The sequence below is a fragment of the Podarcis filfolensis genome (genome assembly GCF_964270895.1).
Source record: "Podarcis filfolensis genome assembly, chromosome: 14".
Taxonomy (NCBI): Eukaryota; Metazoa; Chordata; class Lepidosauria; order Squamata; family Lacertidae; genus Podarcis; species Podarcis filfolensis.
The window spans coordinates 20,584,333-20,607,758 of NC_139616.1; the positions used below are offsets into that span (position 1 = coordinate 20,584,333).

Below are 23,426 nucleotides of genomic sequence, written 5' to 3' on the forward strand. Positions count from 1 at the left end.
AGCCTATAACTGCATTTCCAACATAGTGCCAGAAAGTTTGAAATTAAAAAACAAAAATTTGAAATTTCCAGGTAAGTTTTAGTATTTCATCTCCCTGCTCCAGGGAGGGTCCAGGTATACATATTCAGGTATCAGCTGTGGGCCATTGCCCCAAATGACCACATGTTATTCCAGCATTAAGTCCTCTCCACCCCGTGTATTTTTAATGATTCTCTCTCCACCATGTTATTTTTTTTCCTGTAGGTTTAACTTGGCTTGAAAAACCCATTGTTATGGCCAAAGGCTGCACATACTAAAAATAGAATGCAATGTAATGAAACCTCTATTATCCCATATTAGGAAGTATCTGTTGAAATATTAACGAGTGCATTTTTTGATGACAGCTTGTGCTCGATGTATCACGAATTCAGTTTATAGGCTGTGGAGCTTTCAACCATCTTGGATGCCCATGTGAAATTCCCTTACACCATGCTAAATCATTTAAGAATCTAATAAAAAGGCACGCCGTTTTTAAACAACTCCCCATTCCCCAATACCTTTGGCTTCTTATTAAGCGACAACACTAAATAGCATAATTTATAGGTGAACAACTTTAGTGGTCCAGGGCTGCAAGTGTAACACAACTCATGTGGAGGCCAGTTAGAGCCAGGGTGGTGTGGAGGTTGCTGTTTCTGTTCAAATATCTATTCAGTGTGGAGTTCAGTGGATGAGCCTTCAGCCATGACGTCTGTGGTCTGTCTCCACCAACAGAGGCAGCATGCCTCCATATGCCTGTTGCTTGGAATCACAAGTAAGGAAAGTGCTGATCTGCTTAGGTCCTGCTTTTCAGACTTCTCTTATTTGTTTATTTCCAGTTATAGGCTGCTTACTGTCTAGAGATGTCAAAGTAACATCTGGTTGGCCATTGTGACAACAGGATTCTGAACTAAATGGGCATTGGCCTCATCCAGGTGGCTATTCTTATGTTCTTATGAGACAGGAACATAGAAGTAGCCTTCTACCAAGTCAGACAAATGGTCCATCTAGTTTCAGTGGCTGACAGTGACTCACCAAGGTCTCTCTTAGCCCTATTTGGAGATGCCAAGAATGGAAGCTGGGACATTTTGTGTACAAAATAGATGCTCAGCCACTGAGCTACACCTCTTCCCTTATAACATTAGGGTCTATCCCATAGTATGTGAGATATTTCTTTCTCATCCAACTGTGGAAAACTTTAGAAAGTGAAACTGTAGGCAATCTCTGCCCCACCCTTAACAGAGCTACAATTCCCAGCACTCTTAACAAACTGGAGCAGGGGCATGTGCCTTAAATTTGAGTGTGACATTGGTTACATTTTGGTAGGGCAGATGAGGGCCAGATAAAAATGCTTCACAGCCCGTCTCTCCACCCCCAGGGAACCAGTTTAGCCATCTCTGTTACGAATACAGTGGTACCTCTGGATGAGAACAGGATCCATGCGCGGGTCGCATTTTGCCGCTTCCGCGCATGCGCGTTCCGATACTTGCGGAGCGCAACCCGAAAATGCTTAACCTGAAGCGTATTCATCCCAAGGTATGACTGTACAGTACCTGGGCTCCAAATAAATTATTATGAGAGTATAGCATCCAAGTGGGCAGAGAACACAACCTCATGTTCGCGTGGAAGATATAAAAACACAATAAACACTATTAAATAAAAATATAAAGCATCATTTTAAAATACAGTAACCAAGATTAAAAATAATAGCTCCCAGATATAAAATAGTTGGCAAAACCTGGAACTGAAAAAGACATCTTGGCACCAGGTGAGCTTTCTTGGGGAGAATATTAGAGATCCAGGGAGCCATGCCAGAGAAAGACATATTCTTGGCATCATCTGCCTCGTATTTGAAGGTAGGGTTATCTAGAGAAGAGCTTTAAAAGAAGACCTTAATACTTAGGCAGGTTCATGTGGAAGGAGGTAGTCAAATAGCTTAGAGCTTTGAATGTTAAGATTAGCATGTTGAATGTTGCTTGGAAACAAATCAGGTGGCACCAGCACAGTCGTTTTAAAACTGGCAGGAAGTGTTCCACAAACCCAGCCCCAGACAGCAATTTAGGTTCTGTATTTTAAACCAAGTGGAGGAGGGAAGTCTTAGGCACATATAGCCAAAAGTTTATTGTATTGTTTTATGAAAATGGTATTAAGTTTTGAAAAAATGTAAAATTAATAAAAATTATTATAAAAGCAACAACTCAGAAGGTTGTGCAATTGCACAGATACAATTTTTAAAAAGAAAGAGAAAAAAATGCTTCCTTTAGTTACTTGGTCAACACTCTGGGGACACTCTCAGGGACACTTTGAGAAGTTAAGAGGGTGGTGAGCTAAGGCCCCACCTCCTCAGTTTCCCACAATGGAATCCTGGCAAGTTCCATGGCTATAACCATCTCTTCCTATACACCCACCCACACCCACACATCAATAAGTTGGCAAGAGGGATGAGGGCAGAACTTGGCAGCTCAGGTTGCTGGTTGCTCATCCTCTACCTTAGTCGTTCTGATTACTTGGGGTTCTTAAGCAACCTGAGAGCTGGTATTGAATTATCCCCAGTGGAGCCATCCTCTCTCTCTCTCCACTTCATAAGGGAAGAATGCTGAACTTGCAGGGTCAGGGAGCTTAATCGTATAGCTTGGCTGTGTAAATTGACATCTCCTTACTCAGCAAATCTGCTGCCTGGGTAGTCCAAGGTATTTGCTTACATTACTAGGGATTACAGTGGAGACTACTTGTTAATAATGCAGTTGGGGACAGCACAGGGGAGTCTGTCCCTCCCCAAGAATTGCAGCTGGGATCCCTTCTGGACTGTCTGTTGCTGGTGGGATGGAGAGTGGGAGGTAGCAGAGATGCCAGCTATTTATTAGTAGTATTAGTAGTGGCAGCAGTAGTATATGTGTTTAATAATTCCCTGACAGGGACTCAAGGCAGCTTACAGATAAAATAGAAAAAGCTAAAAGCAAAGGGGACAACGGCAATTTAATCATATCTATCTATCTATCTATCTATCTATCTATCTATCTATCATCTATCATCTATCATCTATCATCTATCATCTATCTATCTATCATCTATCTATCTATCTATCTATCATCTATCTATCTATCTATCATCTATCTATCTATCTATCTATCTATCTATCATCTATCATCTATCTATCTATCTATCTATCTAATCTATTAATTACAAACACACAATATCATTTAAAACAGGCGTAGGCAACCTAAGGCCCAAGGGCTGGATGCGGCCCAATTGCCTTCTCAATACGGCCCGCGGATGGTCCGGGAATCGGTATGTTTTTACATGAGTAGAATGTGTGCTTTTATTTAAAATGCATCTCTGGGTTATTTGTGGGGCATAGGAATTCGTTCATATTTTCCCCCAAAATATAGTCCGGCCCACCACATGGTCTGAGGGATGGTGGACTAGCCCACAGCTGAAAAAGGTTGCTGACCCCTGACTTAAAACATATAAATAATTACAGTGAAACATCACAGCAACAGCCCTTTCCTTCAAAACAGTCACTTCCCCAAAACCTGACAGAATAAGAAAGTTGTCATCTGCCGGTGGAAAGACAAGGAGGGAGCCACAAGCTCTTTGCATATCACTATAATCAGGGAGGTGAATATTGAAAGATTCAGGACAGGCAAAAGAAAGTATGTCTTCACACAGTGCATAGTTAATCTATGGAATTCAATCCCACAGAAGGCAATGATAGCTACCAACTTGGATGGCTTTAAAAGAGGTTTAGAGCCAGGGGTCAGCAAACTTTTTCAGCAGGGGGCCGGTCCACTGTCCCTCAGACCTTGTGGGGGACTGGGCTATATTTTTTTGCGGGGGAGAACGAATTCCTATGCCCCACAAATAACCCAGAGATGCATTTTAAATAAAAGGACACATTCTACTCCTGTAAAAACACGTTGATTCCGGACTGTCCACAGGCCAGATTTAGAAGGTGATTGGGCCAGATCCGGCCCCCGGCCCTTAGTTTGCCTACCCATGGTTTAGACAAACTCATGGCAATGTGCTTCTGAATACCAGATGCTGGAGGCTGCAGGAGTGCTGTTGCACTCAGGTCCTGCTTGTGGGCCACTGTGAGAACAGGATGCTGTACCAGGTGGGACACTGGCCTGATCCAAGAGGTTTTTCTTATGTTGCTATCATCACTGTTGCATTTTTCTATATAAAAAATGAAATGTACCCAGTTTAATCTGTACTAGGGCTTATTTCAGGATGCTAAGGCTGATTAGATCACACAATTGGTTAAATAAATACTAAATAAACCTGGGAAAACGGTGCAAATCCCCACTTGGCCACCCAGTTCAGTGGGGTGACTTTGGGCCAGCCACAAATGCTCAGCCTAATCGACCTCAGAGAGGGGTTGTTGAGGATCATATGGAGAGGAGGGGGCCAATTTGAGCTCTTTGGAGGAATGTGATTATAGAATGAATGAATGAATGAATGAATGAATGAAAGTTTGCTACTCCTGCTCTGCATAAGGAAGGACCCTCAGCTCAGTGGGTAGATTATATGCTATGCATGCAGAATGCTCCAAGTGTCAGTCCCTGGCATTTTACCCAGCTCTGCAACATCACCATTTGAAAGAGCCTTCAGCAATTACAATAATAATTTATATTAATAATAAATTTATTATTTATATCCCCCCCCCATCTGGCTGGGTTTCCCCAGCCACTCTGGGCGGCTCCCAACAGAATATTAAAAACACGGTAAAACATCAAACATTAAAAAACTTCAGATTTTGATGCTTGTTATCTACATTTCTCTGCCACTTGGTCTGCTTGGGTTTTATAACTTTCATGCCCACACTTAAACATCTGAGTTGCATGGTTTTTAACGCCCGTTTGGCTATTTGTTTATTTTAGCTTGGGGTTTCATTGGCTTCACAGAGGGAATACCATTCCAAGGTTCATAAATCAGATGATACCAGAGGAGAAAGGGGAGATGTGCTGTTGTGCCTTCAGCCTTCTTCAGTGCTGCTGGAGGGTTTTCAGAGAGCTTCCTGCTTCAGTCTTGTAATGACTAGAGGCCAGTCCAGTCCAACATAGGCCTGCAGGATCCTTTCAGCCCCACTAAAAGAATTCCAAATACTCTTGTTTGTGGCCCTTTCCATCACTCTGTGGGAACATCTAAGGTCTGCCCAAGTCCCCCAAAAACACGGTTAAGTAGAAGACAGTGCTGATCTTTATCCCATTTAATGGAGGATCTGGGATCACTTTCCCCCAACCTCATTGTAGTTGTGAATTCTTGGGGTCATTTCTGCTGGCTGTCAGCCAGCCCAGTGTGGTTTAACAGTCAACCTCTCTTCCCAGGAAACTCTGTACTAGGGCTTAGTTCAGGATGAGAATTGTAATTCTGGGAGGGGAATAGGGGTCTTAACAACACTCAGCCACCCTCAACAAACTACAGCTCCCAGGATTCTTTGGGGAGAAGACATGACTGTTTAAAATGATATCATAGTGCTTTAAATGGATGGTGTGAATGTGGCTATTCTTCCTCTTTTAGTTTGACAGTTTTCTTTTTGAAGGCTTGCTCATTGTCAGGCACAGTTTTCTTTTCTTTTTTGTTGTGTCCAGCTCCAACCATACTTCATAGCAGTTACTCTGGGTTATGAGACCAGAATAACTCTCTCTCTCCCTCTCTGTCTCTCTTTCAAATAAAGGGAAAGAAATACAGTGTAGGGCTTTAACCATGGAGAATAGGTTGGTGGGAAAGAAGAGTGCTTGAAGGAACGTTCTGAAAAATTCCACAGAACTCTCCTCACACTTGCATCATCTGGTGAGGAACAAGTGGGCATTGGATGCAAAGGCACTCTGAATGCCAGCCGTCATGGCTGCCAACTCCCAGCATGCAGCTGTTCCTCTCCTCTTCCAGTTTGCCTCAGGTTAGTTGCCAACCGGCAAACCTTCTCCCACCTCAATAATGAAAATCTTTTGACAGCCAGCATCAACGGACAGCTCTAGAGTTTTCCCTCATACTGGGTCCCGTGAAACACTTTGTAGCTTATGAGCCAGGAGTTGACGGTGGGGGTGATGTGAGCGGCAGAGAGGGGTGGCAGTGTTGGAGTGAGGTTGGACGTGCAGCACTTTCAACAGAAAACGTGAAGCTTCAGCCCTCCACTTGGAGAGCCCATATTCTGCTAAACAAGGTAGCGAGCCATTTTTGGTGACTGCCAAGGGAGATGAGAGGCAGCACTGCCAGGTTATCAGTTTGGAATCCTGGTTCCGCAGGCTTAAAAAAGAAAAAGAGAAACCTAACTTTTTGTTCAGAATTATTGTATGGAGGAGGGGGAGAAACTCCAGCTGTACAGTGGTACCTCGGGTTACATACGCTTCAGGTTACAGACTCCGCTAACCCAGAAATAGTGCTTCAGGTTAAGAACTTTGCTACAGGATGAGAACAGAAATCATGCTCCAGCAGCGCGGCAGTAGCAGAAGGCCCCATTAGCTAAAGTGGTGCTTCAGGTTAAGAACAGTTTCAGGTTAAAAACGGATCTCCGAAACGAATTAAGTACTTAAGCTGAGGTACCACTGTATTTGCTTCTTGAACCCCTCAAATTTAGCAATAACTGCAGGAAACATAGGCCACGTTCAAAGCATACATTTAAAGCTATACTATGATACCACTTTAAACAGTCATGGCTTCTCCCCCCCCCCCCCCAAAAAAAAAAAGTTTCTGGAACTGTAATTTAAGGGCAGTGATACCTCGAATTCCCTGGGGAAACGGACTGACCGTTAAACCTCTCAGAGAATTGTCACTCTGTGAGGGAAACGGGGGCCTCCTACCAACTTTCAGCACCTTTTACAAAATATGCCTTTCAGAATTATTGGGTGGGGGGAGCCATGACTGTTTAAAGTGGCATCATAGCAACTCTTTAAAACTTGCCTGAGCATCAGTACCTCAAATTAGAGGAGGATTGGGGGGACAGCAGCCCCCCTCCCCTCATGACTATTGGAAGGCTGCATGGGGCGAGGGCAATATTTGGCCCCCAAACCTCTATTGAAACCCCATCCCTGGCCCATATCTCATCCTCTGTGTCTGTTGGTAGGCCCTGTGCCTGGCAGAAGAGGGCAGTCTGGTCTCCAGCTGTGTATGGCTTTTGTTTAATTTGGCTGCCTATTCAGATCCACCCTCGTTCAGTGTTTGACTTGCAGAGGGGATGGGGCAACCTGGCTGCCCCCTACCTGGGCAACTGTTCTTAGGGGAAGGTTATGGGGGGCATGTCTGTGACCTGGGTTAAATTAGGAGGAGTCAGGCATGGGGCTTAAGGGGTTTCATTAAGGGCAGATCTACTTTTCTTGTACAGTGGTACCTCAGGTTATATACGCTTCAGGTTATAGACTCTGCTAATCCAGATATAGTGCTTCAGGTTAAGAACTTTGCTTCAGGATGAGAACAGAAATCGTGCTCCGGCAGTGGGGCGGCAGCAGGAGGCCCCCTTAGCTAAAGTGGTGCTTCAGGTTAAGAACAGTTTCAGGTTAAGAACGGACCCTCTGGAACGAATTAAGTACTTAACCTGAGGTACCACTGTAATTCAATCACGGCAGGTCACAATTGGAATGACTGAGCAATCCTGAATTCTCATAGGGATAGATAGATAGATAGATAGATAGATAGATAGATAGATAGATAGATAGGCGCAAAGGGTATTGTGTATTGAACAGAAATCCTTATTTCGTGTGGCTGCAGAAGAATTACGTCTTGCAAATCTGATAAGGCAAAAGTGTGTGCTGTCACTGCCAGGCGACTAGGCCCAACACTCACTTGAACAGTTTCTGGCAAATCCTATAATGTTTAGCAGATCTTAACAAGCTGCTTTTCCTCAATAGCGCTTATCCTCTGCTTCTTAAAACTGGCAAAATTTATTGCTGGGTAAGAACTGAAAAGCATAAATACCCATCTCCTGAAGTGTAAAAGCTTTGTTCAGCCTCATTCAACTTCTGAGTCCTGTATACATTTACTTAGATTCCTGTGTAAATCATTAGGATTTTTGCCAGTCTATCGTACTAGCTATGAGAACCAGGGGTGGTAAAAGGAAAAGGATTTTTTATTATTACTATTTTTGGGAGACTGAACAATTAGGATGGAATAAACTCATCCTCCTGGGTCAGGCATGCACAACTTGTCACCTACACAAACACAGCCCACAAACCATGTAATGAGGTTTATTGTGGAATCAGTGTTTTTCATGCATGCAACTTTTTGTCTTTCTTTTGCAATGTCCATGCATTTCTTTCTATTTAATCCCAGTTGAGAAAGACCTTTCTGTGCCCACTCTTTTCATGCCATGCATTATTTTATAAACTTCTATCACGTACCATCTCACTTGTCTTTTCTCTAAATTAAAAAGTCCCAGACACTGCAACCTTCCCTCATTGGCACACAGTGCTTGGTAACAACCCATGTTTATCGCTAGTCTGAGCTACTAAGAGATTTATTCTGGATAACTGGAGACGGTATCTCTCCCTTGAACCTGGACAAACCAAGTCTGATTTGAGTGGAGGTGGTCTTGCTGGTGTTATAATGGAATTAAATTGCTAACCCTTTGCCAGTAGAAACCCTCCAACTTTGTGGAAATTTGCTGCTACCTACCCTAAACCTCTGTGAATACGGTGGGCTGTATATCTGTCTTAATAATCTATATCCTGTTTTTTGAACACACACACACAGAAGGATGAGGATTTGCCCAGGCAAGCCTAGTGGGATTAAGCCACTGGTGTGTAAATTGTTGTTATTCATTACCATCTAAAAAAAAAGTGAATATATGGTAGATCTTTATCACAATAGGGTATTTCCACAACATGCATTTTTTCTCTTTGCTTCTGTGTGTTTCTCTTTTTCAGGAGGAGGGTGTGTGGTGGGGTTCAATTTATTGTCTGTTGCTTCAGTTTAGAAGTGGGGGGAGAAAACTATATTGAGTGATGATAGTTGGTGCCTCAGGCAGAAAAGCAATATAGCAGAACGGTTGCCAGACAGTTTGACAGAGGATGGACTGGATGTGAACAAATGCAGGCACTGACGAGACAGAATGGAAGTATGAATGAGCAGAAGGGTATTGGTTTCAGGTGTGCCTTGAGGGGCCCACAGTGGCAGCAGAGGCCATGACCTTGTATTATTTAAAAGATCCTTGCTCAAGGGAAATGGGCAGCCTGTTTTGAGGCAATGAATAGTTTACTAGTCTGGTTAGGAAGGCAGAATCATAGAATTGTAGAGTTTAAGGTCATCTAGTCCAATTCCCTGCAGTGCAGGAATCTCAACTAGATCATACACGTAAAATGGTCACCCAACCTCTGTTTAAAAATTTCCAAGCAAGGAGAGTCCATGGAAGTCTGTTTCACTGTCAAACAACTCTTTCTGTCAGAAAGTTATTCCTGATGTTTAGTTGGAATCTCCTTTCTTGTCCCTTGAATTCTTTGGTTCAGGTCCCAGCCTCTGGAGCAGGAAAAACAAGCTTGCTCCATCCTCCATGTGACAGCACTTTAGATGTTTGAAGATGGCTATCACATCTCCCCTCAGTCTCCTCTTTACCAGTCTAAGTATACCCAGTTCCTTCAACTGTTCCTCATAAGGCTGGGTTTCCAGACCCTTGATCATATTGGTCGCCCTCCTCTGCACAGGGTTCAGCTTGTCAATATCCTACTTAAATTTTGGTGCCTAGAACAGGACACAGTACTCCAGGTGTGGTCTGACCAAGACAGAATAGAGCAGGACTGTTCCCTATAGCAAAACTACACTGGGGAATTTAAAAGAGAATGTACCACTGAATATGGACTCAGCAGAAGAGTTGTGGGAGCCAATGGAGATACTTCACCCAATCACTAGCTTGAGAAACCATGATGACTTGGTATATATGGTTGGAAGCCATGTCAGGTGTCACTGGTTCTCAGCCAAGTCCATGGGTTGTAGTGAACTAAATTATGTTTAGAGCAGACACACTGAAATTAATGGGCCTAGGTAAGTCATGTCTATCATTTTCAATAGGCTACATTCTCTCTCTGCTAGTGTGAGGGCTCCAGTTCCTAGTGGACAGATTACTTTGAATGTGGTACAACAGAGGAATCCAATGCAACTATTGCAGTAGTGGAAACTTGTTGCTTCAAAGTTAAAGCATCAAAGGAGAATATTTAATAGTGCTAGAAAAGATGTTTGAACATGTTGTTTGCTTTCTAGAAAAGAAGAGGCAAAAAAAGGCAAAGCTTACCAATGACTGGAGAGAGCGGAGGAATGCTATTCGGCTCACAAATGAATACACAGTGGAAACACTCGTGGTGGCGGATGCTGATATGGTCCAGTACCATGGGGCAGATGCTGCTCAAAGATTCATTCTTACTGTGATGAACATGGTAGGTTCACTTGGTTTCCTTGAGATGTGTCTGCATTCAAAACTAGCCCTATGTTTTGATGCTTAGTTTTTGTATTTGAGTTTGAACTCTTTATTCATTTTTATATGAAACATCTTAGACAGGCATAGTTGCATCTTAGACAACCATAGTGCAGTAATTGTATGTGAGCTCTCTTTTCACAGCAATGAATCAAGTAATATTGATGGAGAGAAAGGGTTCTTGCAACACAGAGTACGGTACTTCCTTAAGTTAACAACTTCAACATTTAGGATGTCGACTCTAACCAATTCATTTTTGTGCTTTTTATATGATAATTAGTACTCCTCCAAATGCTGTGAACAAAAATGTGTGTGTTAGGGGAAAGTGTGCCTAAGAATGCATATATTAGTGAAAATTGATTCTTGTTAAGAGCACCAAAGAAGAGAAATTCATTAGGCTGCATCCAATTCTAGTTCTACTCAGAATAGACCTGCTGAAGTTATTGGAGATTAATAACTTCATTTATTAACTAGGATCACATTTTTAAAAGTCAAAATGCTCTCCTTCCCCAGGAAACTGAGGGTGCCCAGAGTATGGGATAAGTTTATCTGCAATCCCAGATGTGTCCCCCTTTGCACCCCTTTATTTTTGCCCATATAAATGAATGGCTCCTCCTCCTATGCTAGGTAGGATCTGCTTAGTACTTCTGACAGTGCAAAAAAATAATAATTGCCTCCCTTGCCTCTACTAACTACCCACCCTAATGTTAGTGTTAAATTACAAAGGTAGAACCTAGTTTTGCATTACAAATGGTCAATGAGGGCAATGATGAACTTCCATTAAGGCTTAAGGGTGCAAGGAGTCATTAGTGTCTTCCTATGAACGTTGATAAATGTTCAGGTTTTGGCCTTGCAGAGTTTAGTTTCTTCTCTACTCCAACATGGCAGGATGAACAGCTGCTTCTAAAAGAAACCAGAATGTTAATTTTGGCATGTATGCCAGGATTTAAGCAAATAGAGCATTGCTGTTGGGGAGGGGGGGGATTTATTAATTTGGCTCCTTGCTGTAAGGCATTACATTTACAGTCAAACCACAAAGTAAGACTTAAAATGGCATATTAGCACACACATTATATTTATAGTTTTTTATATATATAAAAAAGCTAGGATCTGCTTAAAGCAATTTAATATCTGTTTGTTGGGAAGGAAAGCCAGCATTACAAAATATGGTTTTATTTTTGCAGCTGCTGAATGAGGATATGAATTTAGGGGTGGAAATGGATGCAACTCAAAAGAAAACAAAAATAAAAATTATTTCAAAAGACACAGATCGGATGATGGGCTCCTAAGGCCAAATCTCTGCTTTAAATGTCTTTTAAAAGCTTTGAACTGTGCCTTAAGACAACATTGACTTATGAATATATTGTTTAAAAAAATTAAATGTCCCAGGGAAACCATTATGGAGAACTCTAGGTGCTTGGTCTAGACCTGAGGGTCAGGTTTTGGTGGTGATGAGTGCTTTCTGTGAAAGAACTAGGAGTTCAAAGGCATATGGTCTGGCAGAATTATGTAGTACATTCCACCTGGGACCACAGGTGGAGAATCTCATAACTCTGAAAATTCCTTGCTGTAGAGAGCAAGTTCTAACAGCTGGCTCCCTGATTTGCTAGTTGTCTGTGTACAGGAAGTGTTTTGTTCAGCTTTTTGCTATAGTCCAGATATTTGGGTATATTATCACTACCAACCTTCAGCATTGACTACGTTGCTTGGGGTTGATTGGATTTGTAATCCCAAACCCTGGGAGGCACCAGGTTGAAGAAGGCTGGCTTGAGACATTTGAACAGGGCCATCTTTAGCATAAGCGCCACTTGGGTACAAAGATCCGCCCAGCGCCCCCAAATTTAGTTTAGCTATCCCCAAATTAACTTTTATTGAGCTTTTTTGGGAGAGGAAATAGCTCACCTATAACAACAATGCAACAGAAAAAACTGCTTTTGTTTCCTGACTCTTCAGGAATATTTGATGCTACGGAGTAACAGAGTGATGGAGGAGGTGAGCAGGGACTTTTGCTCCATTGCTTTTCACTGCTGCCGATAGAGAGGGACCAGTATACAGTTAGGTATACATTTGGCACCCCCCAGAATTCAGCGCCTGGGTGCCTAGCACCCCTTGCACCCCCAGGTAAAGACGGCCCTGCATTTGAAGGCTGGTTGGCATCTGTCTGTCTCAGGAGACAATGGAGGAGTGCACCTTTAGGGGTGAAGTCAAACTGTTGGAAGGCTTGCTGAGACTGGAGAGACATGCTTTTTGCAGCTGGGGTAGATGAAGGTATCCGGTTGTGTTGCTGCAGATGCACCATTGTATTTCTTCTCTCTGTTCTGCTCCCAGTGGTCATTCCTCCTCTGGTCACTTCTGTAAATGCACAACCTGTCTGTCTCGAGGCTTTTTGGTCTTTGTAACACATCATATACATTGAGGATGCAGGATACATAAAAATAATAGTTATTACCCACATCATATTGTTTCAGCCATCCAGGAAAAGGGGATGGATAATGTGATGTTAAAAATCCTTCTTCCTCTCACATCAAGCTTCCTCTCACATCAGAACGCCAAATGGTGCCTCAAGGAATAAAAGCATTACTCCCAAAATAGAGATAAGTGTATTTTGAAGAAAAGAACAATTATTTCCGCATACAACTCTGCCTCTAAGATGCATCTGCAAGTGGAAAGACCAGGCTTAACAGGGTGATTTAAAATCCAAAAGGAAACTACAAAGGGAAGCCCAACTTTATTCAAAAAATCTAACATATAAACTTTCCTTTTTAATAATGTTCAAGGGATCACTAATTTCATGTTACTGCTTGCAGCTTCAGGAGGCTCTTAAATTAATCACATGGTTTAGCAACAGCTGCAGCCACACTAAGAATATACATTTACAATTTCTTAAGTCAGCCTGTGGTCTTTCTTGAAATAGAGGCAAGTTCATTTCGAAACCAAGAAGTAAGTATATATTTGAAAAGTAATTATTTAGGTTAACCAAACAGCAGATTATTTTTAACATCGCTGTTCCATAGATTTCAATATCTGGGCATCCTCTTACCACAAAGGTCTTAGAAAGTCCCTCTTAAATTGTAGATCTGTTCTTCCATTAGGTACATCTGAAGATGACCAAAATTTGATATAGTTGGATATACTAATTACTAGTTGAGTTGCAGGCTCACAAAGCTAGCATTATTTGTCACTATTTTGGGAAGAGCAGGGTTTTTCTCTTGGTTGCTCAACAACCTTCTGCCAGCAGAACAAGTATATTGTCAGGCTCCCATCCCAGAATGCAACAGCAGTGGCACTTACTTCAGAGTAAGAAACAGATCTTTGTTCAGGCACAGTATGAAGCGCAGGTCCAGGAGTGGTGAGGGTACATGAGGAAGACGAGTGATCCACAATGAGTGACACACCTCTTCCTCCAAGCTTGTAAAGGGTGAGTCTGCTACATACACACCTGCGAACTCCTCCTAGGCAGGTGCAGCTGATCCCACCTACAACAGTGACACTTTGTTCATGGTGACAACGCTGTGTCCTGTCCCTCTGCCTCCAGCTCCTCTTGTTCAGCATCTCCCTGCTCCCTAATGAATCTCTGCACACCTCAGGAGTGGGGCAGTGGGAAGAACCAGTAGCTCTGCTTCTCCATCTGTGACACCTGGAGTTACAAGGGGCAGGTTCCCATCCTTCATCTCCAGATGCCTGTTATCCTGCCCTCTATCAGCTCTATCTCCATCCTCCTCCTCTTCTGTTTGGGACTGTCATGGCATGTCTGATCTTGATGGGACCGAGGGATTCATGGCATATACTGCTATGTGACTGTAACATAGTGCTACATTGGACCCAATATCATAGCAGTCTTCAACTTAAAGAACAGAAATATCATTATGTCCACATGGTGCCCTATGTATTCAGGCATCATTTCCTGCCCTTATCATTTGTCTTTCCTGGTGTCGCCAGGCACCAAGCCCAGTGAGGACCTCTAAGGCAAGGGAGTGCAGCCAAGCAGCTGGAACTCTCCTGGCTCATGAGGCAGGAAATTGCCAGCCACCACTGCCTATCAGAAGCAGTCAGTGCTTATTTCTTCAAGCATCTTGTAGGCATCAATACCTGTTAAAGGAATGCCTTCAGCTATTAGGTAGCTCAGAGACAGTCCATCTTCTGTATTCTCAGGGGCTGTTCTAATATCCTTACAGTGGTTCAGAAGCCAGAAGTGTACTTTGCAGCACAAAACGAAGTGCTAGGCATCTATGCTTACCGAAATCTTCTAGATCCACCGGGCATCCCTTTCTAGATTGCTCTGCGAGTGTCGGCATTGCCTGATAGCAAGCAATCAAGTTACAGAAAAGACAGACGTCTCATCACAACGCATACTCTAGGATTTATGCAGCACAAATTTGTGCTTTGAATTTAGCTCCCTTTGTTGGTGGAGAAGAGCATAATTCGAAATGTACAGAAGATGCTTAAGATTTGCAAATATTTCTTGTTCCTCCAATTTTTTAATGATTGATATATTCTAACATGAGGTATCTGTGCAATCAAGGAATGGGAAATACAGTTCTGGGCTTAATTACGTATCTGTAAAAGAGATGAACTGTCTAGCTGGAATGTACAGTCTGGAGATAACCATATAAACTAGTTTCCTGCGGTGTTTTTGAGCTTCCTAACTTAAGATTGTGCCATTCTGTACTCACTCATATTTCTGTTCTCTTATATTGCACATGAATAACTCAAGGAAATTGCTTTTCCATTCTATTTCCTGAAGTCCAAAATGCACCATTATTTCGTTTTGCTTTCTGACAGCACTGTTCTCAGTATTTTTGACCTGCATAAACCACAGTCTTTCAGCTTATCTCAGTGACTCTAAAATTATACTTTGACCTCAGTGTTCCCTTTGATTATAGTGCCCAACCATCCATTTCCCTCAGAACCATCTATCTTTTTTTCCTTCAGCTGCCTTTTCAATGCCTCGTGTTTTGTTTGGTTTTAAACCCACATATTAATTTTCTTTTTAGCCCTTGGAGAGCTTGTTAAAAAATATTGTTCTTCTTAAAAAGAGCTGCCTGTGGATATGCAAGTTATCAGATGAGTCAAATTTAAGGAACATGTGCTTAGCATTTGTGTACATAAGAGAGCTGGTTTGGTTTACTATGTCAGGGCTGGCAGACGTGGAGTCAAATCCTAGCCTGGATTCACAAGGAAAGGCACAATATTTTTAACCATGGACTCTATTGAAAAAGGTATCACAGATTGCACAGGCAGAGGAGTTTGTAGAAACTCTGAACACAGGATGTGGGCCTGTGAGGCTGCAACAAATTCAGGCTCTAGTGCTATACTTCTGCCTGACAAAAAGCACTCCCCCACCAAGGCTATTGGGTTGGGTGCAGATTTATTATACCTCACATCAAAGTAACGCATTCTCTTTGACTTAATTTGTGGCAGAGATGGATTTAGGGTGGGGTAGGTGGTTCCCCTGCGCAGTGCACCAAGCTGGGAGGGGGCGCAAAATAACCGTTGCCACCACCTATATTTATATGGGTACCTACTGAGAAGATCCACAATAAAGCAACCATAAAGGTAAAGGTAAAGGGACCACTGACCATTAGGTCCAGTCGTGACCGACTGGGGTTGCGGCGCTCATCTCGCTTTATTGGCCGAGGGAGCCGGCGTACATGTGGCCAGCATGACTAAGCCGCTTCTGGCGAACCAGAGCAGTGCACGGAAACGCCGTTAACCTTCCCGCCGGAGCGGTACCTATTTATCTACTTGCACTTTGATGTGCTTTCGAACTGCTAGGTTGGCAGGAGCAGGGACCGAGGAATGGGAGCTCACCCCGTTGCGGGGATTCGAACTGCCAACCTTCTGATTGGCAAGCCCTAGGCTCTGTGGTTTAACCCACAGCGCCACCCGTGTCCCTAAAACAACTGTACCAAAAGGAATTATTGTGAAAATAAAAATATGTTTTGTGAGGAGGAGGAGGAGTCCAATTTTGTCCTCACTCAGGGCACCATATTACCAAATTCCATCCCTGTTTGTGGCACGGTTGCCGAAAAGACTGGACCCCACTGCTTGTTTATTTATTATTTAATCCTTCGTTAAAAATCTTAAACAGCGTCCGTAGTCTGGTGTTTTAGATCTTTGAATTAGTTGCTAGTTACTAGTGAGTTGTGAGCCAAACCTGGGTTACAGTCTCCCCTAAAGTGCATTGCCCCAGGGCTACAGCTGCCATTTTCATTTTATTTTAAAGACAAAGAGAAAGAGAGGTGAAGTAAAGTAAGCAGATTGATTCATGTCAGGCAGAAGTTAGGTTGTGGAAGGCCCATAGCTCAGCAGTAGAGCATCCGCTTTCCATGCATAAGGTCCCAGGTTCAATCCCCGTCATCTCCAGGTAGGGCTGGAGGGCTGCATGAAATCCTAGAGTGCTACTGTCAGCAGTGTGGACAGTACAGAGCTAGGTGGATCAATGGTCCGACCTGCAGCTTCCTGTGTTTCTGTAAGGCCGTTGTAAAAACTACTGAGATATGTGCATGAAGCTATTTGCTTGAAAAATAGTATGCAAGTTATTTAAGTACTGTTAATAAAATTAAATTCTTTGTACTTGTGGCAAGTAGTTTAGTATGTTAGCTCATGGTCATTAGATTATTTGCTGAATAAATCGCAGGGAAACATTTTTGTCTGAATTAACTTCTTTCCGTGGAATGATATTCTGAGCTTGTTGTCTGTTACTGCCTTTGTTCAGGTGTACAACATGTTTCAACACCAGAGCCTTGGAGTTAAAGTCAATATTCGAGTGACTAAGCTTGTCCTTCTTCAAAGCCGTCCTGTAAGTTGGTGACAACCTGCTATGGTGGTTTTTATTTTGCTCAAAACAACTGTTTGAAATTGTGACTTTGATAACCATTAAATGATAGATGGGTTAAATAAAACAGCAGGGGACAAATTGCAGAGTTCCACAACCCACGTGCTGTAGCCATCTTTGGTGAGGCTTTTTTCACTGAAGTGAGGAATTTCAGTTTACCTGAAATTGACCTGGATCCACTGGTGGGCTACAGTTAATTTCTGCCCCAAGCCCATTGCTAGATTTGCCTTCCTATCATCCTTAAGATTGACTGCTTTTTGATTATATGTATATATTCTCTTAGGCAGAGCAGGGTTAGAGCAGAGCCTGAAGAAATCTAGTCGAGTAGGGAGAGATTGTAGAGAAATCTGCCAGGGCTCAGGTACTGCCAGGGCATAGGCACAACCATGGCAGAATCTGGAAACCAGGGACCAAAACTAGGATAGACCCTGGTAGAGTATGGGCAGAACTGTAGAGAATCTAATGATTATGGGTGAAGTTTCCCCAGAAATGATTTTACAGATCCCAGTGCTGGTTACTAGATAGAACATGACTTTATTGGTTGGGCTGCTAAAATACTGCTTGGCAATCTTCATCCCATTGCTCCCTGTACTAGTGCAAAGTGAAAATGCACCCCCTCTGCTATTGCAGCAGGATTTCTTTCCCATGCAAAGTGGTCCTCTAGTCTAGGCAGCTGCCTCTGTGAAAGCTAGCCCTGGTAGAGTTATTCCTCCAGTCCCATATTAGTTGCCCATATTTTGTCCATATTAGTTTGTCATGAAAGATTCTTGGTTCATGTTCTACTGATGGCCTACTCATTGCTTGCAGATTTGCCACCTGGGTTGATCCCCTCCCTGCTTTGTGTCTCTTCAATTCCTCTTTGTTTCCTGAAGGCCAAGCTGTCCATTGGGCATCATGGGGAGAGGTCCCTGGAGAGTTTTTGCCATTGGCAAAACGAAGAATTTGGTGGCGCAAAGTACCTTGGAAATAATCAGGTGCCAGGAGCACGAGATGACACCCCTCCAGTGGATGCTGCTGTCTTTGTCACCAGGTAGTGATTTTAATTCAGATTGATTGATCCCCTCCAAGACCGGCTTTTTTATTTCAGGTGCATCCTGCAACATGTTCTTGACACAATAATAGTTGCATTACTTACGGTGGATTTGTTCTGCTTTAGTTTGTTTTGTGATGCTTCCTCAATGCTACCACATTATTTCTGCCTGGAGGGGCTATAGCACATTAAAAGCGTGACAAAAATACAACAGAACATTTCTGGTATGAAAAGTTACTGGATTTCAGCAGGGCATTGCAGGATATGCACTGATTGGAAATAAAGCGGTATGATTGCCCCCCAAACATTGGTGGGCATAAGTAGTATTAAAAGCAGGATCACCTGTGACTGTCTTGGTACGATCATGAGCACAGATAATCATGAATGAACAATAAAAAGGAATGTCTGGAGGAACCCACTGATGACTTCCACTGGCTCTAGGTTCTGAGAGGCTCTTGGGCAAGATGCTGTCATTTGGAGGGGTGGAAAGAGATTCTTAAAGCAGTGCCTACCCTATCCCAGAGTTCTGTTTGCAAAAGACATCCCTTTACTCTTTGCTCTTCACTGGGGACTTGGGCAGGGTCTTTCATTCTGTGTTGTGTCCAAAGAAGCTGAACTCCTCCTTGCTTCTTCTATCCTGCCCTAGTGGAAAGTGGAACTGGCAGAACTATTGGCACAATGGGCTTCTTGCTAATCACTTATCCTTATTAACTGCCCAGCACTGTTATCAAGCATTGGCCATTATCAGCAGCAAAACCACATAAACAGTCTTAAATATGGGCCATGCTGCCTATTGTGACTGTCCTCTGGAGAGCTCCTCCCTGTTTCAAGCTTCCCCTATTACACATCTGTATTCTCTCCCATCTTAATTCACCAGAGGTGATGCTGCTTTCCCTTACTCCTAATGCAGTCAGTATCTTTCATCTCTTTCCCTTGTTTCTTCTGGTTCAGTACCTGGTTCTATGCTTGGTGTTTCTCAATTTCACACTCACTCACACATTCCTTCTCCTTGCCTGCCCTCCTTTCTAGCCCAGCCATGCTCACTCTCTCTTCTTCTCTTGCACTGGATTCCATTCATCTGCAGTCTCTTTGCTGCACCTCCTCCTTTCACTCCCACATCCTTTCCCCATCTCTTTCTCAGTGGCTGGGACCTGCATGCAGTGCATCTCTCACCCCACTGTTATTCTCTGCCAGGTTGAATAGTGCTGCATCCTTAGCTTGGTCACCCTGCTTCATCCTTCCTAGCTTATGTTCTGGTCAGACTGCCAACACCTTAGCATGCTGGAGAGCTTACCTTGCTTTAGATTCACAGAAAACTTAGTTGAGTTACTGAAACTGAGTTTAAACAAATACTATGTTTGTAAATAGTTCATATGTATATTTCGTAAACCCTTTTACGCAAAAGGTTCACAATATTTCCAAAGAAATGTGCCAGCCAGATGGTGAGATGGGGAGAGCCATAATCCCCCCCCCCCCCGTGTTGCATTTCCCCCTCCTTCATAATCCACCCTTGGTGTCAACATAGTTATTCATTTTTAAGATTCAGGGTGATTTGCAAACCAAATACAATTAAAATAGAAGAACAGTTTTAAATGGTCAATAGAGCCTCATGAAACTCAGTTAAAATATTATCACAGAATTAACAGCAGAGCTTAAAGTTCCTACAGGATGGGAGAGGTCTTAAAGGTAAAGGGACCCCTGACCATTAGGTCCAGTCGTGGCCGACTCTGGGGTTGCGGCGCTCATCTCGCTTTATTGGCCGAGGGAGCCTGTGTACAGCTTCCGGGTCATGTGGCCAGCATGACTAAGCCGCTTCTGGCGAACCAGAGCAGCACACGGAAACGCCGTTTACCTTCCTGCCGGAGCGGTACCTATTTATCTACTTGCACTTTGACATGCTTTCGAACTGCTAGGTTGGCAGGAGCTGGGACTGAGCAACGGGAGCTCACCCCGTTGTGGGGATTCGAACTGCCGACCTTCTGATCAGCAAGTCCTAGGCTCTGTGGTTTAACCCACAACGCCACCTGCGTCCCATTGGGGAGAGGTCTTAACCAACTTCAAAAATATCAAATGGGGCTGGTCTAATACATGTTCTTCAGCAGGAGGATACTCAGTGAGGTTGCCACTGCTGAAAAGTCTTGGCTTATTACAGTCTAATTTCAGAATCCCAAGGCACATGGATTAGGGCCCCTGTGATTATTGCATATAGACCTCTTTGGGTAGCATTGCTGGAGAAGCAGAGTATAGAAATTGGGGGGGGGGGGAGTGAAAGCGGGTGATACCTTAGATTCCCAGATTTACTTGTGGTTTAAATTAATTAGCACCCTTGCTTCAAGATGTAACATTACATTTACATTACATTACATAATGTAATGTGCTCTGGTCCATGGGGTCACAAAGAGTCGGACACGACTAAATGACTAAACAACACCAACAACAACAACATAATGTAAATTAATTAACACTCTTGCTTCAAAATGAGGTTAAGTGCTAACCTCTTGATCTTCTTTGAACCCTGTAGCTGAGATGTGATTGGAATCTCTGATTTCTCTCCCCACTTCATTGTGAGCTTTAACACACACTCAAGCACACTATATTGTTGAGAGGGGCAGCAAAGGTCCAATATTTTACCTATTCTCCTTCCTTACCCACTGGGTTGATTTACCAAATGGAATGCCACATGTACTTAAGCGTTTGGAGCAGCTAGTCACTCAGGGAAAACTTGGGACACCCTCCAAATTATATGGATTTGGAGAAGTTTACAGAAGTAATAATAGATGGGGCGCTCCAGCTGCCACTGGTTTGGATAATGGACTCAAAGATTAGCTCATTTTGTGAGAGAATTGGGCACCATACCAATGCAGGGCTTCAGCAAAACCACATCCACCCTGCAAAATAAGCCAGCGCTGTGTTGCCACAACCTTTCCCTTCCTGTATATCCTTTTGCTTTTGTTTTTTTGTCCTGTTTGAACTTTCCCCTGCATAGGAAAGGACAGTGTGTCAATTGGAAGATTTCTTGGCTCAACTCTTTTTGGTTTCTGTGGCACAAAAGTTAGCATTTTCAGCTAGGTGCTGCAAGCTTCTTCATTAAACGTTGGCTTTCAAAATGCATGTACATGTCCCTGGATGCTCCCCAGTGTGTCCAGTTTGGAAGGGCTAAGCCAGGGAAAAGCAGGAGCTGGTTTTTCAACAGCTGCAGCTGCTACAGTTAGCATAAGAACTAAGCTCTTAAGGGTCAGCCTCTAAAAAGGAACTTTTTTCTGGATATTGTATGGCAGGTTATGTTTGTTTGGGCAATGGAGGAGCCAAATGCAGCTTATCTCTGGGAAGTTGTATTTTAAATTTCTATTTATGTGATTGCACCCCCCTTGATATCATGCTGTAACATAAGAAAAGCCAAGACAATCTACTCCAGTATCCTGTTCTCACAAATGCCTCTGGGAAGTCCAGAAATGGAATTCTCCCCAACTGTGATTCCCAGCAGCTGGTCTTCAGAGGTATACTGCCTCTAACAGTGGAGATACAACACAGTAGTCACTAGTAGCCGCTGATAGCTTTATCTTCCATGATTTTGTCTAATCCTCCTTTAAAGCCGTTGGTGGCCATCACTGCCTCTTGTACGAGGGAGTTCCATAGTTTAACTATGCACTTTGTTTAGATGAAAGGCATTATTATTATTATTATTATTATTATTATTATTATTATTATTAATTTAACCTTTGCCCATTGCTTTCTGCAAGCTGTCCAGAAGCTAGAGGGTGGGGGCACAATTAAAATGATTTTCTGATACATTGTTTTCCTTATGACAAGATGTAGCGTGCTTGAAGAGAAGGACCAAGGAAAAGTTTTCATAGGACTGTGCAGAAACTACCCTGAGATATTTCCCTAATCTTATCAGAAATTCTTCTTTTGCTGCCCTTGAAGTTCCACAGATGTTTCTCTTCTGCAATAATTAAATTCACCTCAAAATGTCAGTTCTGGTGAGATTTGCCAGTAATTCTCTGCTAATTGCTGAAAAAGAGCCTTTATTTGATGTGCTCCTTCCTTCCTTCCTTCCTTCCTTCCTTCCTTCCTTCCTTCCTTCCTTCCTTCCTTTCTGCCGCACCACTCTACACTGAGCTCCCTGTATCTTATCCCTCTCCCTCTGCACTGGCTGCTACTGGATCTGATGCAGTATAAGGCAGCATCCTTAAAAATTGTGTCCTTCACTTGTTGTCTGAAGTGGTATAACCCTCTCTACCACCACATTCAGCTGTGTGCATATATATGGCCTCTGAGCTGTTCCATCACAGAATGTGGCTAGTGGTGGACTGACAGGCCACGGTTCAAATCTTTGTTGTTATGAGCCAATGGCCAACAGATAGGCCAGGGATTTTGCCACTGAATCAAGTTAAGATTGTAGATGTGGAAATGCATTTTTGTAATGCTCTCACACTCTTGCACATGCAGACACAAAACACCCGTCTATAAAAAGCTAGGACATTAGGGAGGAAGGTTTGGCATAGTTTTGTAGGTTACTAGTGGAGATTAGTGTAGACACAGCTCATAATTCTACCACCTCAGTCAACCTCCCCATTCTGCATAATGTAAATACGCAGCAAGCTGCCTACATTTTCTTTTTCTGCTCCCCTTCCTGCTGCTCCCCAGTGGACCGTTTGGTGTTGAGGGATAAGATGATTTTGCAGTCCTGTCAATCAATCACAGGTGGCTAATTTTGCTGCACTGTTTTCTAGTGTGGAGCCATGGCATTTAGAGGGGAGCATCCAGGGAATCGCCTGGAACCACCAGCTCCCATTGTCATAATTTTGGTACCAGAGTGCAAGAAGGAGAAATGTCGTGTTTTTATTTGCTAAGCTAGCAAGCCCCTTAGGGGACGGGGCTTTTCCAGCCGTGGCCTCCCGCCACTTACTCAAAGTTCACAATAAAAGCATCTGTTTGATTTACCAGTTTATATAACATAATAAATCCTTAAATAAACTTCTGTCGAGCTGGCTCTGGGAACTCCTGCGAGGGTGCTTGCGCCAGCTGGGTCAAGAGCAGAATGTCATCAGCCGCCTTGTGGAAAGGCTTGTATTTCAAGCATTTAGATGCAGTAGAGCAGCCCTGGATTCCTTTGGTTCACTGGTAGCAGCTTAAGAGTTTCTTTT

At 43.1% G+C, this 23,426-nt stretch overlaps 1 protein-coding gene across 3 annotated transcripts in view; it reads left to right on the plus strand.

Moving 5' to 3' along the window:
• The window catches only part of ADAMTS17 (ADAM metallopeptidase with thrombospondin type 1 motif 17), a 170,099-nt gene that overhangs the window by 18,517 nt on the left and 128,156 nt on the right, over positions 1 to 23,426 (plus strand). For all 3 annotated transcript variants that reach the window (XM_083586287.1, XM_083586288.1, XM_083586289.1), the window contains 3 exons: positions 10,201 to 10,373; positions 17,130 to 17,213; positions 18,122 to 18,279. In XM_083586287.1, coding sequence (XP_083442413.1) covers positions 10,201 to 10,373; positions 17,130 to 17,213; positions 18,122 to 18,279 — 415 coding nt within the window. The remainder of the gene's footprint in view (positions 1 to 10,200; positions 10,374 to 17,129; positions 17,214 to 18,121; positions 18,280 to 23,426) is intronic.